Genomic DNA, 12080 nt, shown 5'->3' with positions numbered 1-12080 from the left:
TCACAGAAAAAACTAAAAGGCTGATATTAAACAGCAAGAGTCTCACCCAGCTTGCTTTGCCAGGTGTTACAGTATGAAATTAAGCATCTCCCTCCTCCCAGTCCTCAATGGCCACGTGTCTCACATCTGTGGGGGCACCAAAACTGGTTCAGTTACACACCAACCACAGTCATCATTGCTATTGTGCTGCAGATTAAAATATCATCTCAGGGTTCAGCAGCATTCAGAAATTAAAATTCTGTTAAGAACTCTTACGAAGGGAACGGAGAAAAAAATCCATAAACCACCTTTAGGCTGGTCACAGCCTTCTGCAGAAATTAAGTACATTGCAAGTCTTAGGCAGTAATAAACAGTGTAGTAAGAAATCAACAGATTTCTAAATTTGCAAGTGACCAGGAAAGGAGTGCTAGGGAATTGTCATGTATGAATTCTCACACTACTTGAACTGGTAAAGCTATGAAGCAGACAATTTAAATCACTCAAAAGGAGCCATTTTGTCATGACAGAACAGTGAATTCACTACCATAAGGTGTAGCGAGGCTCAAAAAACAACCAGTTAAATAAAAAAAACCAAAAATGCATCCAGTGCTGCTAAAGGGAAAGTTTTAGCATGAATACTCCAGAGCTGACTCTCTAAGCCACAGAAAACTGAAAATTTGAAAGATGTACCTGAGGACTGATCCATCCACATTCTTTAAATTAATGAACCTCTAATACTGCTCTTAGGAAGAGGATGCTGGATTTGATGATCTGTTCAGGAAGTTCTTATATTCAAAGAGATTTCATGGACATATGCAGGAGACAGAAGCCATGAAAGTCTGTGTGAAAAGATACAGTGAGATGTCAGAAAACGGGCAGGAATTCAGCTGTTGAGTTTTCCTGACAAGCTCAAGAACAACTAACTTTTAAAAGAAGTGAATTGTTCGAGCAGCAAGTGCCATTACAACTGATCTTTCTTGTGCCTTGTTTTGCTGGCTCTGAAAGAATATCTGAAATTAAAATAATTTGCATTTGTCTCTGGAAAAGAGTTTGGAGATGTATATTGTCTTACAAGCATGTTATAACAGCCAATGTTCTCCTGAGGCAGCTTTTACGCGATTGCTCCCTGGGTTTTGTCAATCAACTTGGTCTTTCTCCAGAAGTGCAGACAAGGGTCTGCCTGTGCAGTGCCTCAGCGGACTCTGGGGCACCCCCCAATGCTGCACCCTCCCATCTGCTTTTCCAGCCGTTTCTTTCCCAAATCTGCACCTTGGGGATCTGGAAATTCCAGTGGCAATTCGCTCCAGACCGTACACCGTGATCAGCAGATGGACGGCCTAAGGACAGGATGCTGCTCTTAAGAGTTCCTCGCGCTAAAAGCCGAGTGTAAAACCACATTCTGGTCCGACATGGATTCTACGCCAGTGTTTTGACTTTAACCAACTCCTTCACAGCCTTTTTCCATCCTGCGCCTCGCCGGGCTGCGGATGCAGGCTGCACGCTGCAGGGGTGTGAGGGAGGTTTGAGCCGGGCTGTCCGTGCTCCCCAGACAGGCACAACCCCTCGGTGCGCCCGCCGCGTGAGAGCGCCCGTGAAGCCCTCAGGAAAAGGCCGCTGGAGCATCTTCCCACCTCGACCAATTTCGCTCCGACCAACCTCACCCCCGTCCTGTCCCGTCCCGCCCCTTCCCTCCCTCCCCGCCCCTCAGGCCCGCTCCCGGCAGGCCCCGCGCCTACAGCCGCGAACTACCACTCCCGGCAGCCCCGCGGCTCCCCGCAGGCTCCGCGCCCGGCCCCCTTCCCCGGGACTCCATCTCCCAGCAGCCCGCACGGCCGCCCGACCCTTCATTTCCGGGAGCGGCGCCGCGTCCCTGGTTCGGCGGAGGCGGCGGCGGCCGAAGCGCGGCGAGCGGGGCCTCCTGGGGCCGGCGGCGGAGGGAGCGGGGCCGGGCGGGTCTCCGGGCGGTCAGCGCCAATGCTGAACATGTGGAAAGTGCGGGAGCTGGTGGACAAGGCGTGAGTAGGGCGGGGCGCGCGCGGGGGCCGGGGGCGGCTCGGCCGTGGCCCCTCCGCCGGGCCCGCGCTCCCCTTGCCCCCCCCAACATGGCCGCGGCCCCTCCCCTGCTGAGGTGGCGGCCTCGCACCCCCTCTGTGCCCGGCTGACCCCGGCCCCCTTGTCTCTCCCTGCTTCCGTCCCTGTCCCCCGATGAATGCCCGGGGTGGCCCCTGAACGCCCTCCCGGCGTGGCTCTGTGGCCCCTCCGGGGCTGCAGGCAGGCAGGAGTTGCTTTTCAGGTAGTCTGTGGCTTTTCCATTATGGCTGGCTGCTTTCCCGCCCCTCTCGGGCGTATCTGGGCCCTTCCAGCTCTTGGCGACCAGCGCTTCAGCTTTGGGTGCCCCCTCCTGTGCCAGGGTCGCGGGCCGTGTGTGCCCGGTTTGGTGTACAAGCCTTTAGAATCTGTCTGTGCTGGACTGGCTCCCAGCGTGGCCCTTAGGCCCCTGAGGGGGAGCAGGCAAGTCTCTCAAAGCAGGAGGTGGGTAAAGAATCACCTGCACGTTTTTGGGAGAGCTTCCCAAGTCACGACATGCTCTCTAAAGTGTTTCCTTCCTTTCTGAGGACGGGTTTGCCTGCAATTGCCGTTGACTCTCAAGCCCCGGCCATTCAGAGGCGAAGCGGGATAGAGAACTGAGATGCCCATTCGCACCCCTTACACATTTAAATAGCTCAGATATTTACGAGTTTGTTTCCTTGAATAGAGCTTCCTCCCACTGAAAACTTCGTTGTCGTGATTGTTGTGTCGCAAATGGAGAGCATGACGTTATTATTGCGTGTGTCAGCCGCTCCTTCATTTTTGGCATGAGAAAAGTTTGATAGGCTGGATAATTTAGCAAGGGTTGCTTTGCCTCCTCAAATAATAAGTGTATACGGGAAAGCTTGGAGCACTTCTCCATCAGTCTTTTCAGCGGTGCCCAAGATGGGCAAGGGGCAGTGGACACATACTGAAACACAGAAGTTTTGTCTGAATGTGAGGAAAAGCTTCTTTGCTTTCAGGGTGAGAGAGCACTGGAACAGCCTGTCTAGAGAGGTTGTGGAGTCTCGTTCTCTGCAAATAGTCAAAACCTGGCTGGATGTGATCCTGTGCAGCCTGCTCCAGGTGTACCTGTTCGTGGCAGGGGGTTGGGCTGGATGTTCTCCAGAACTCCTTTCCAGCCCCAGTAATTCTGTGAGTTGAAGATGTCTCTGCTCACGGCAGGGGGTTGGCCTAGATGCTCCCTAAAATTACTTTCTACTCCAAACCATTCTGTGTTCTATGAATTGTGGAATGCTAAGAGGAATAACTGACTGAAGGTCTGTAGATTGGTATATACCATATGGTATTAATGACAAAGTTGTACCTGCCCTTATGAGTCAAAAGTCTTTCAAAACTGAGGCTCTGTTTTAAACTTTTTTTATTTTTTTTGTTTCTCTGAACATTTTTTAAAAGGGCCTGTGTGATGTATAGTCTTAAAGATTGCAAACTGAAGAGAAGTGTCAGCTTATTTATGATAATCAACTGTTTTGCTCATGGTGCTGTGTACTAAACTGAGACTTTTCTAGGCCAAGATTTGGATGATATTTAAAAACCTCTGTGATTTAGTCTTGTCCTGAGGAAGTTATTTACTTTTTGCAGCATTTGTGTGCAAAGTCAACCCTGGGTAAAGTAGTTTTAATAATGTGACAGATGAGGTGTTTAGGAGTACAACCCTAACTTGAGTTCCAGGACCTCTCGGGGAAATAAACTTTTTCTTAAGTTTTACTTGTGTACTTTTTTGTCTGTAGGATTAATGATCACTGTAGCATTATAATATTGTCACTGCTTTTAAAATGTTTACTTCTAAGGATATGAGTTATTAAGTCCAATAGTACTTCAAAATCTGAGTTGGAAAAGACGTCCTATTTCCAGAACAGGTGCATGAAGCAAGCATTTCCAATATTTTTTTTTTTTTTAATAAACTTCGGTTTTCTGGGAATAACATTATCCAAATAAAGCATATGGTTTCTTTAAAAAAAACATGGAGGATGGGCAGGACAAAAGTGGTGCCTGCAGAGTAAATAGTATTTACAGACATCTGGATCAATAGTCCCATTGTGTGTGGTGCAGATTTGTCATAATGTCTTCTGTCTTAAGGCCATGACTTACCAAATTCTCTGCAGAGGAAGCTAAGTGATATAATCTGCCTCATAAATAACAGCTGATGCTGTGGCAGCAGTATACTGAACTTGAACAAGAAACTGCCTTTCTTTCCTTAAAAAAGGGATATGATTATATGAGGATTTCGAAAATGTGGAAATATCTTGAAATCTTCCTAGTTCAAATCCTGATAGCTTTGAGAGTGGTTTTGAGTTCTGCATCTTGGTTCCATATTCAGCTGATACTTATCTTAGAGTTTCAGTTTACTCATCTGGGGTTTATTTTTTTTTATCCTTATTTTTGCTTCAGTGGCTGAAAGCTTGGTTAGGTCAGCTGTTTCAACAAGGGGGACTTTTCTTACACAATGCTCAGATACTTGGGTGTGTGAAAGTTCTGCAAGTGATGATAAATAGCTGTGGGTTAGTTTAAATGCAAAAACCCAGGTAAAAATGGTAACCTGTTAACATTCATCAAAGTCTTAGAAACAAAAAATAAGTTAGCAACTGCAAAATACATATATATTGTATTTAGTGGTTTTGAAGTATTTGGTCTCTATATTTCTTTGGTGTGGTTGGAATTGTGCTTTATAATTCTCTTCATGCCACAGTAATCTTATTTTAATGGTAGCATTTTTTAGTAACTCCAGAGTATGGATCTGCATCCTGTTGTGCATGAGGCCATTATTTTAGATACTGAGTGCTAGTCCTATTGGATTTGAAGTTTAGGAGGAAGACTCTCTGGTAGGGTATTAGATTTGCTGATCTAGGATGTTTTGTTAAGTGTCTTGTTCTGCCCTTTGTTAACTTCAGTGCCAGTGAAACTCCCTCCCTTAAATATTAAGTGCCTTTATCAGGTCTGTTACTGAACAATAATACCTTGTTTCTGATTGGGCACTGTGAATAAGGTTGCAGTCTAAATCAAATAATTAATTAAACCTGTCTGTACCCAGTAAAATCTGCTTGTCATAAGGTTTATTCTTGCAATTTCAAAATAACTGTCAAAATGCTTCCAACCTCAGATTTCTTAATGGGTTTTGCAGTGTGTTGAAGAGTTCTTAAAGTGTGTGAAATTATATTGAACTTCTGGTTAGTTTATAGTTTAGAAGGTGCAGGTCTACATTCTCTTATTTCTTCTGGAGTAAATTCTATTTCATATTACTATGTGAATAAATTAACTTAAGAAGGCAGCTTTTCACTCTTGTAATCACTTGTATGGATTCTTTTTCCCTAGTAATTCAAAACTGAGCTGGAAAGTAAACTAAACAGTTGCAAAAATAAATGCAGCCCTCTGTGCTCAGCTCGCTGGCTCCAGGACAGTGAACTCTGTTTAAATGGCAGAGGTTTCTGATGGCTCAGGGCCAGAGTGGTGCTTGGTGCAAAGTTGGTGAGTCAGGTGGCAGTTCTGAGTCACTCGTAAGGCAATGTCAGAGATTTCTTGTTCCATTCTCTTTTGTCATAGGCTTAGGTGAGTGCTGCAGTGTAACTGTGTTGCCTCAGCATTTCAGGCAGGAGGTGGCCAGTTCCTGTGACAGACTACAGAGGCACATGTCACACACCGGGGCTGCTGATGGGAGTGTGAGCTTCAGGAACATTTGGCAGGTGGGAAGGAGTCTGGTCTCCCTCTCTCCCACTGCACCGTGGGATCTGCAGCTCTGTCTCTGGAGGCTCTGGTGAAAGCGGTCCAGATATTGTGGCACCCGTGGCAGAGGGCTCAGGTTACCCCATGCCTGCTCTGAAACAATCTTGCAGTTGTGGTGAAACTTGAGGCCAAGTGTTGCATTTACTGCTTGTGAGGTGTGGGAGACCAAGGATCTGCAGGCTGCCTGGTACTGCGTAGAAGCAGCTTACTCAAGAAAAGTCATATTTTTATTGGTATAGGTGTATCAGTAGTTTGATAATCAAATCACCGAGGGCCTTAACCAAATTTCTCCTCACTGTATGGTAACAGAACTGGCAAAAGGTGTTGTAGTCGCTGAGAGTGAGCTCAGGAGTCCCAGCTGTGGAAACACAGTGTTACGCAACTTGGTAACTTCACTTTTAAGTCTTATTGGACAAGTACATGTTGTGCTTTGTGTTCCCTGTGAGATTTCCAGGAGAGTTCTATAAAGAAAACCTCATTACTTTTTTTAAAAGAAAACCAGGGAATATTAAGAAACCCTGTTAAAACAGTTTTTAACTTGTCAGAAACTTGAAGGTCAGCTTGGCCTAGTGGCCAAGTTCAAAAGCCAGGCCGTCATCTCTCTTTAGTTCTGTTGAATTTCCTCTTCTTGAAGCAGAAACTGCTGATTCTTATTTTACTGAAAGGTTCCTGCACATTGTTAACTTGCACGAGGGGGTTCAACTCAAAGCAGAACACAGTGTTTGTGTGTATATAGGTAGCAAGGCCAGCTGGACTTCTCACTGCAATTATTTCTCTCTTAATGTAAGATGTTATGTTAGCGTTTTTGCTGCCTGGTTTCTGTCACAGACATGCAGGACATGCAGCAGGCAGGCTGGAAGACCTTTGGACCCATTGAGATCAGGTTGCTGCCTATGTAACAGTGTAGTGAGATTTTACAGCCACTTTCTTTAAAATTCCATTGCCATTCTTAGCTTTTGTGATCTGCATGCATGACCTTAATGTGAGAAAGCTCCTTTTGAGCACCTTTCCACACATCAAAGGATAAGAAACAGTCTCATGTGTTTCCACATCTGGGACTGCTGAGCTCACTCTCAGTGACTGCAACACCTTTTGCCAGTCTCATGGAAAAAGGGATGAAGGTGACAAATCTGAAAATAGTTAGGACAGTATTATCCAGATGTTCATTTGCATTAATTCAGGTGAGTGAGGTAGTTTCACTTAAAAATTAAAGGAGGGAAGACTCTGAATTTCTTGCCAGTAATAGGAAAATGACAGTTGCCATACTCCTGTTTTGTTCCACGCTCATTCCAGTTCTGTTTTGTCCACTGAACTGAACCCTAACTGCTTTGCTGGTACTGCTCTTAGCCACACCTTTCTAGTGGCCCAGCAGGAATGTGTTTGCACTCCCTTGTGTTGGAGAGTAGGAGGTGAAGTGTTGCAGAGATGTTTCCATACACTTCACAAGCTTGATGAATTGCCCCAGTATATAATGGTTTAATTTCTTTTCAAATGGAGAGCAAATAGTCTTGTTTAGAATTGATTGTAATAGGGAAGCATTATGACACCTTACAATTTATTTTAGAGGTAGGTGCTTGGGTCCTCTATTATTTATTCTGATATGAAACCTATGCAATGAGAAAGGATTTATTTTTTTTAAGTGTTTGGGGGAAAGGAAGGGTTAAAGGAGCTGTTGTCATGAGCTCTAATAGAACTAGGCAGGGGAGAAGTTCTGGTTGATAAACAGCATGTTTTCTTTAGTGCTTCTAATTGTACAGTCTGTAAAGAAGAGGGTAAAATTGGTTAAATAGAGTGATTTACTGCTTCTGTTGTCATTGCAATTCCTTGCTGTTGCAGCCTAAAGCATGTAATGAGACCTTGCACTTCACTCCCAGGTCACAGATGAAGGAAGCTGGTAAGAGAATTTTGTCGAGTAAACCAAGTCACATTGTGCTGCTAACAGTTAAATGCAGAACAAAATTCTGCATTTGTTGACTTCCAGTCTCATGTTGTTTGTTCTCTGCTACTGCATGCTATGTCTGCAGGATGCTAATGTGATAAATGCACCTCAGTCATTTACCCTACAATTACAGACCTTACCGTTGACTTTTGTTTGCTCTCTGCCTGTGGAATGCTCATGTCTGCCCAGAAATAGGCAGGATCCCATGTATCCTTAGCTGGGGGTTTTCAGTTCTGCAGCCTAACTGCTTTCTCTATTTGATGTGCCTGTAATTGTTCTTATTTACAGGCGATTTTCTTGTGGTTCATGGATTTGTCCACCCCGACTGTTGAGCTCTTTAATGAAATGCTGTTTGCTAGTTCAGTAATAGTAGGTACTGTTGTAAATGATCCATCATATAATATATCCAGCAGAAGGGTAAATGACTGTCTAACATTTGTCCATTGCTATCTGAATCTCTTGTAAAGCCCTTTGCTTCAGTCCCAGGATCATTTAGTTTTCTCTATATTTAAGATTTATTTTGGTTTGCATAAGCAAGTTCTTCATGGCAGTGAACACTTCCACAGTTTTATGTAAGGGGCGGTTAGTTAACCCTCACTGCATGAGTTATTCTGCTATTGGTGCTAAAGAGGTGTCCTGCTGATAACTGCTTTAAGAACAGCATTTTATATTATTATTATTACAAGCAAGATAATGATGATGATCTTCAGCCCTGGAAGGGTTTGTGCTCTGCCTGGTTACCAGAGGGCTGAGAGAGAGAAGAAAGTCTTGGCAATAAAAAGGACTGGATTTGAATGTAGCATTTGGCTCTGCAGCCAGTCATGGCTGTCTCTGCCAAGCACTTGTAACAGCAAGTTACTTCTTAGGACTTTCTTCCTTCCCTTAAAAAACTTCTAGAAAGTTGATGGTATTAATAAGGAAGAAAAAGGGTTCTAGCCTTTGGGCCATGTAATTGAGCATGGGAGATAAGCATCTGTGAAAGTATTATGCTCTGTTACCTCACATTCATAGATACAGTGTTCTCTTATTTCAGTATTCAGATGGTGGAGTAATTCATCAAACAGGCAAATATGACAAGCTGATGGATTTATTAAGATTTATTATTATTGGCATAAGGTAGTTGTGGCCAAGCACACAGTTTCATCAGCACACTCCAAGTGGTGCTTTTGTTAGTGCTCTTTCAAATGTGTTATTGCCATTTTCCACCCTGTGGTAGCTCACAATAGTCTGTATTATGTTGTGTAAGGCTAGCTCAGGTGTTGGCTTTATGTATTTTCTGGGTATCTAAGTGATGTATGCGTGACAATTTCTGTGTTCTTGAAATGCTTCTAAAGCAGAGCTTTGTGTGCCCTTGCCAGGCAGGGCTGGGCTCCTGCCTGGGGAGTGCATGAAACTGGTCAAGGATAAGAGCCTTACCTACATGACTTTGTGCAGCTGTGGTCAAAAGGATCAAGGTGCTTAACTCAGTTCTATGCTAATTCCTCTTGGTTGTGTTTCCACTTAGTGTATTACAGAATATTAGCTGATTTGCATAATGATTTCATATCCAAGGTATAATTACTTCCAAAGCATTGGGTACACTGCTGCTTTCTCTCCTCACTCAGGCTTTGCGGTTTCAGTGTACAACTCTAAGTGTTGCAGTTGTCCTAAAATACAATCTTAAAATGCTGGTCTGATTCTTATGTATTTGTCTTCATTCATTTCAAGTGTTAAATTAATTTCTGTATTTATGTGAAAATGATATTTTTTTCTAAAAACAAAGATGAGCCATTCGAGAATGAGTGAAGCATTACCTCACAGGGTGGTAGAGGTTAAGAACAGAAAAATGTAATGATTGAGAGGTGTGTGCTTCATTCTGGAACTTTTGGAATATCTTTTATTGATTTATTCTGAAGTTTGGTACAGCTTGTCCGAAGTCATAATACAAGAATTCCAGTTTGAACTCATCTCCATCATACAGAGTGTACTGGCCTGTTGACCTGTTGCTTCAAGTATGTTTCAAATACTTTGCTGGCACGTGCTTGATGAGGAGCTTCAGTTTCCAAATTACCACTGTGTGCTCTGAATTTAAATTGAGACGGTATTGAAAGAAGAGGGGCAGGTAGTTGAAACTCCTTGAGAAGAGCTATTCCCTTTAACAGTTTTTTTTTTTTAAACTGATGTACAAAAGCATAACATTTTGTTAAAAGTTGGCTGTTTCACAGACATTGTTTAAATGCTTATTTCAATTTTTTTGTATTCATAAGGCAAAACTAATGTAGGGCAAGAGAATGAAAAGCTGAATTAGTAGCAAATGTACCAAGTGAAGAAAGTAGTCAGATTTGCAGTTGGTCTTTTTCCAGCTCCTTGTAGTGATCTGGATTTTATTGACACAGATCAAATATAGATCCAGTTAGACGCAAGGGTTTACAGCTGCTGTCATGTTTCAGTTTGGAGCAGGAACTTTATTTATTTACCTGTTCCATTTGGAATGAAAAGCTGTTACACAGCTAAAGCTTGAATGATGCATGGTAGCCTCTTTAGAAAGAGGACTTGTGTAGGAGAACATAATTCTCCAGAACAAAATGGTCCTTCTGTTCTACCTCTCTGCATAATAAGATCTAATTCTAACTGGGGTGTACTCATTTTTTTTAAGGTATGCTAAGGTGAGGTCATGTGAAATTGTTACAAGTTGGTATCTTACTACTTTCCAGAAAGTTATATAGGCTGTGGTGCTCTGAGTACTCTTCAGTATTTTTTCAGTACCAGTTAGGAAGAGCATTCATTCTTGCATGGTGTGCTATGTAATGATGATGTTTGGATTGCTGTGTGAGGAACTGGAAAGAGGAACAGACCCAATTGAAAGCTCTTTCTCTCCCAAAAGGACTTTGTAGATTATCTGGGTTTGAGTTAGAGTAGTGGTGTTGAGATGGGAAAGGAGAGGAGAGGGACCCTTAAAGTTCTCATCTAAGTGGAGGACACTGGACACAGGGTTATGTCTCCCCTTGTTGCCCTGAAATCTCAAACATAGTCAGCACTTTTCACCAATAAGAAAACCTAACCCAAGGCATGAAATCAGAGTTTGTAGTTTCACAGTCAGTGTAAGCGTAGGTTGATGGTGAAAGAGGTTTCACAGCCTCCTGTCTGCCACAGCCTGCACACTTCTCTCTCTTTTGCTGGCACTTGCAGACTTTCTGCTTGATGAGACAATCTCTGACTAACCAGTTGTTTTTGCCAATTTACTTCTCCACTGGATTGGTTCCCTGGTATAGTTAACTCCATGGTCACACAAATATTTGTGCTGGCATAAAGGAAGGAATGGTATTTGGGCAAGAATAAGTGTCTGGGGGCAAAGTGCAGGTTGAGTGCAAAACAGCCCTTAGCATATGATTTCACAAGCAGGTTGAGGAGCTCTGATACCTGGCCATTCCCTGTCTTTGCCTTCCTTGTGCTGCTGGTGTGTGGTTCAGTATTTGCTTGTGATCTCTTGTTGATAACAGCTAAAAACATCCCCATGGTTTTAGGGTTCATAACTGATTTGGACATGTGTTTTACAAACAGCTGCTCGTGGCAGCAGAAACACTTATGATGGGGAAAGGATAGGAAGATGGGCTGTGGGAGCCTTTTTCCATAAGACATTTTTACATATTTTTGTTATTTAAAGCTGTCCTGTTAGTGGTTTGTTAAATGCAGGTTTAAATTTAAGGTTGTTCTGTCTCGTATATCACAACTTGAAGGTCCCAAACCTACCTTTCTGTTTGTGTCACTGTTGTGATGGAGAGGGTAAGCATCAATATTTTGGTCCCACTCTTGGGTCACAAGCTTCTGAGAAAGGATATAAATTGAAATACGGTTTTGTGTCTTGTGTGGTGCTGCTTTGAGTGATTCAGGCTCAAATTAATCTCAGGATCCAACAGATCTTCACATGAGAAGCTTCCGGTTAAATTTCTACATCTTATTTTAATAGAAATACTGGTGGTATATATTTGGGTTATATCAGAATGGTGAAGTGGCTATTCTCTATAGACTGTTGCTTTAAGTTGATTAAATCTTTCTAGAGGTGCTTGGTTTGTCAATAAGAATGAAATTACCACGACAACAATATTTTCAGTGTCTATTAATGGGTTATAAGGAAACCACCTCCAAGTTGTACTTTTTCCTCCCTTTATCCAAAGGGTGTGTCCTATCCTGGCCAGTTAAATATTGACTGCATGCTTAATAGATATTAACTGGTTCATTTGGGATATGATTAGAAATATTAGTGTATATTCAGCTTATTTAATGAGACTGGCCTGCATTGTTTTAATCTGTTGTAGTAATAATGGGACCTATTGGGAGTTAGGTAGGATTTTTTTTCTCTACTCCATTCTGAGTC

General features: G+C 43.0%; 1 protein-coding gene across 1 annotated transcript in view; it reads left to right on the top strand.

Moving 5' to 3' along the window:
• Positions 1 to 1932: 1932 nt before the first annotated feature.
• The window catches only part of CLINT1 (clathrin interactor 1), a 47307-nt gene continuing 37159 nt past the window's right edge, over positions 1933 to 12080 (top strand). Inside the window, exon 1 of the mRNA XM_062502269.1 lies at positions 1933 to 1994. Coding sequence (XP_062358253.1) covers positions 1954 to 1994 — 41 coding nt within the window. The 5' untranslated portion in view covers positions 1933 to 1953. The remainder of the gene's footprint in view (positions 1995 to 12080) is intronic.

Source organism: Cinclus cinclus, chromosome 14 (genome assembly GCF_963662255.1).
Source record: "Cinclus cinclus chromosome 14, bCinCin1.1, whole genome shotgun sequence".
Taxonomy (NCBI): Eukaryota; Metazoa; Chordata; class Aves; order Passeriformes; family Cinclidae; genus Cinclus; species Cinclus cinclus.
Note: the sequence above shows the minus strand (reverse complement) of the source record. Positions and strands in the feature narration are given on the sequence as shown.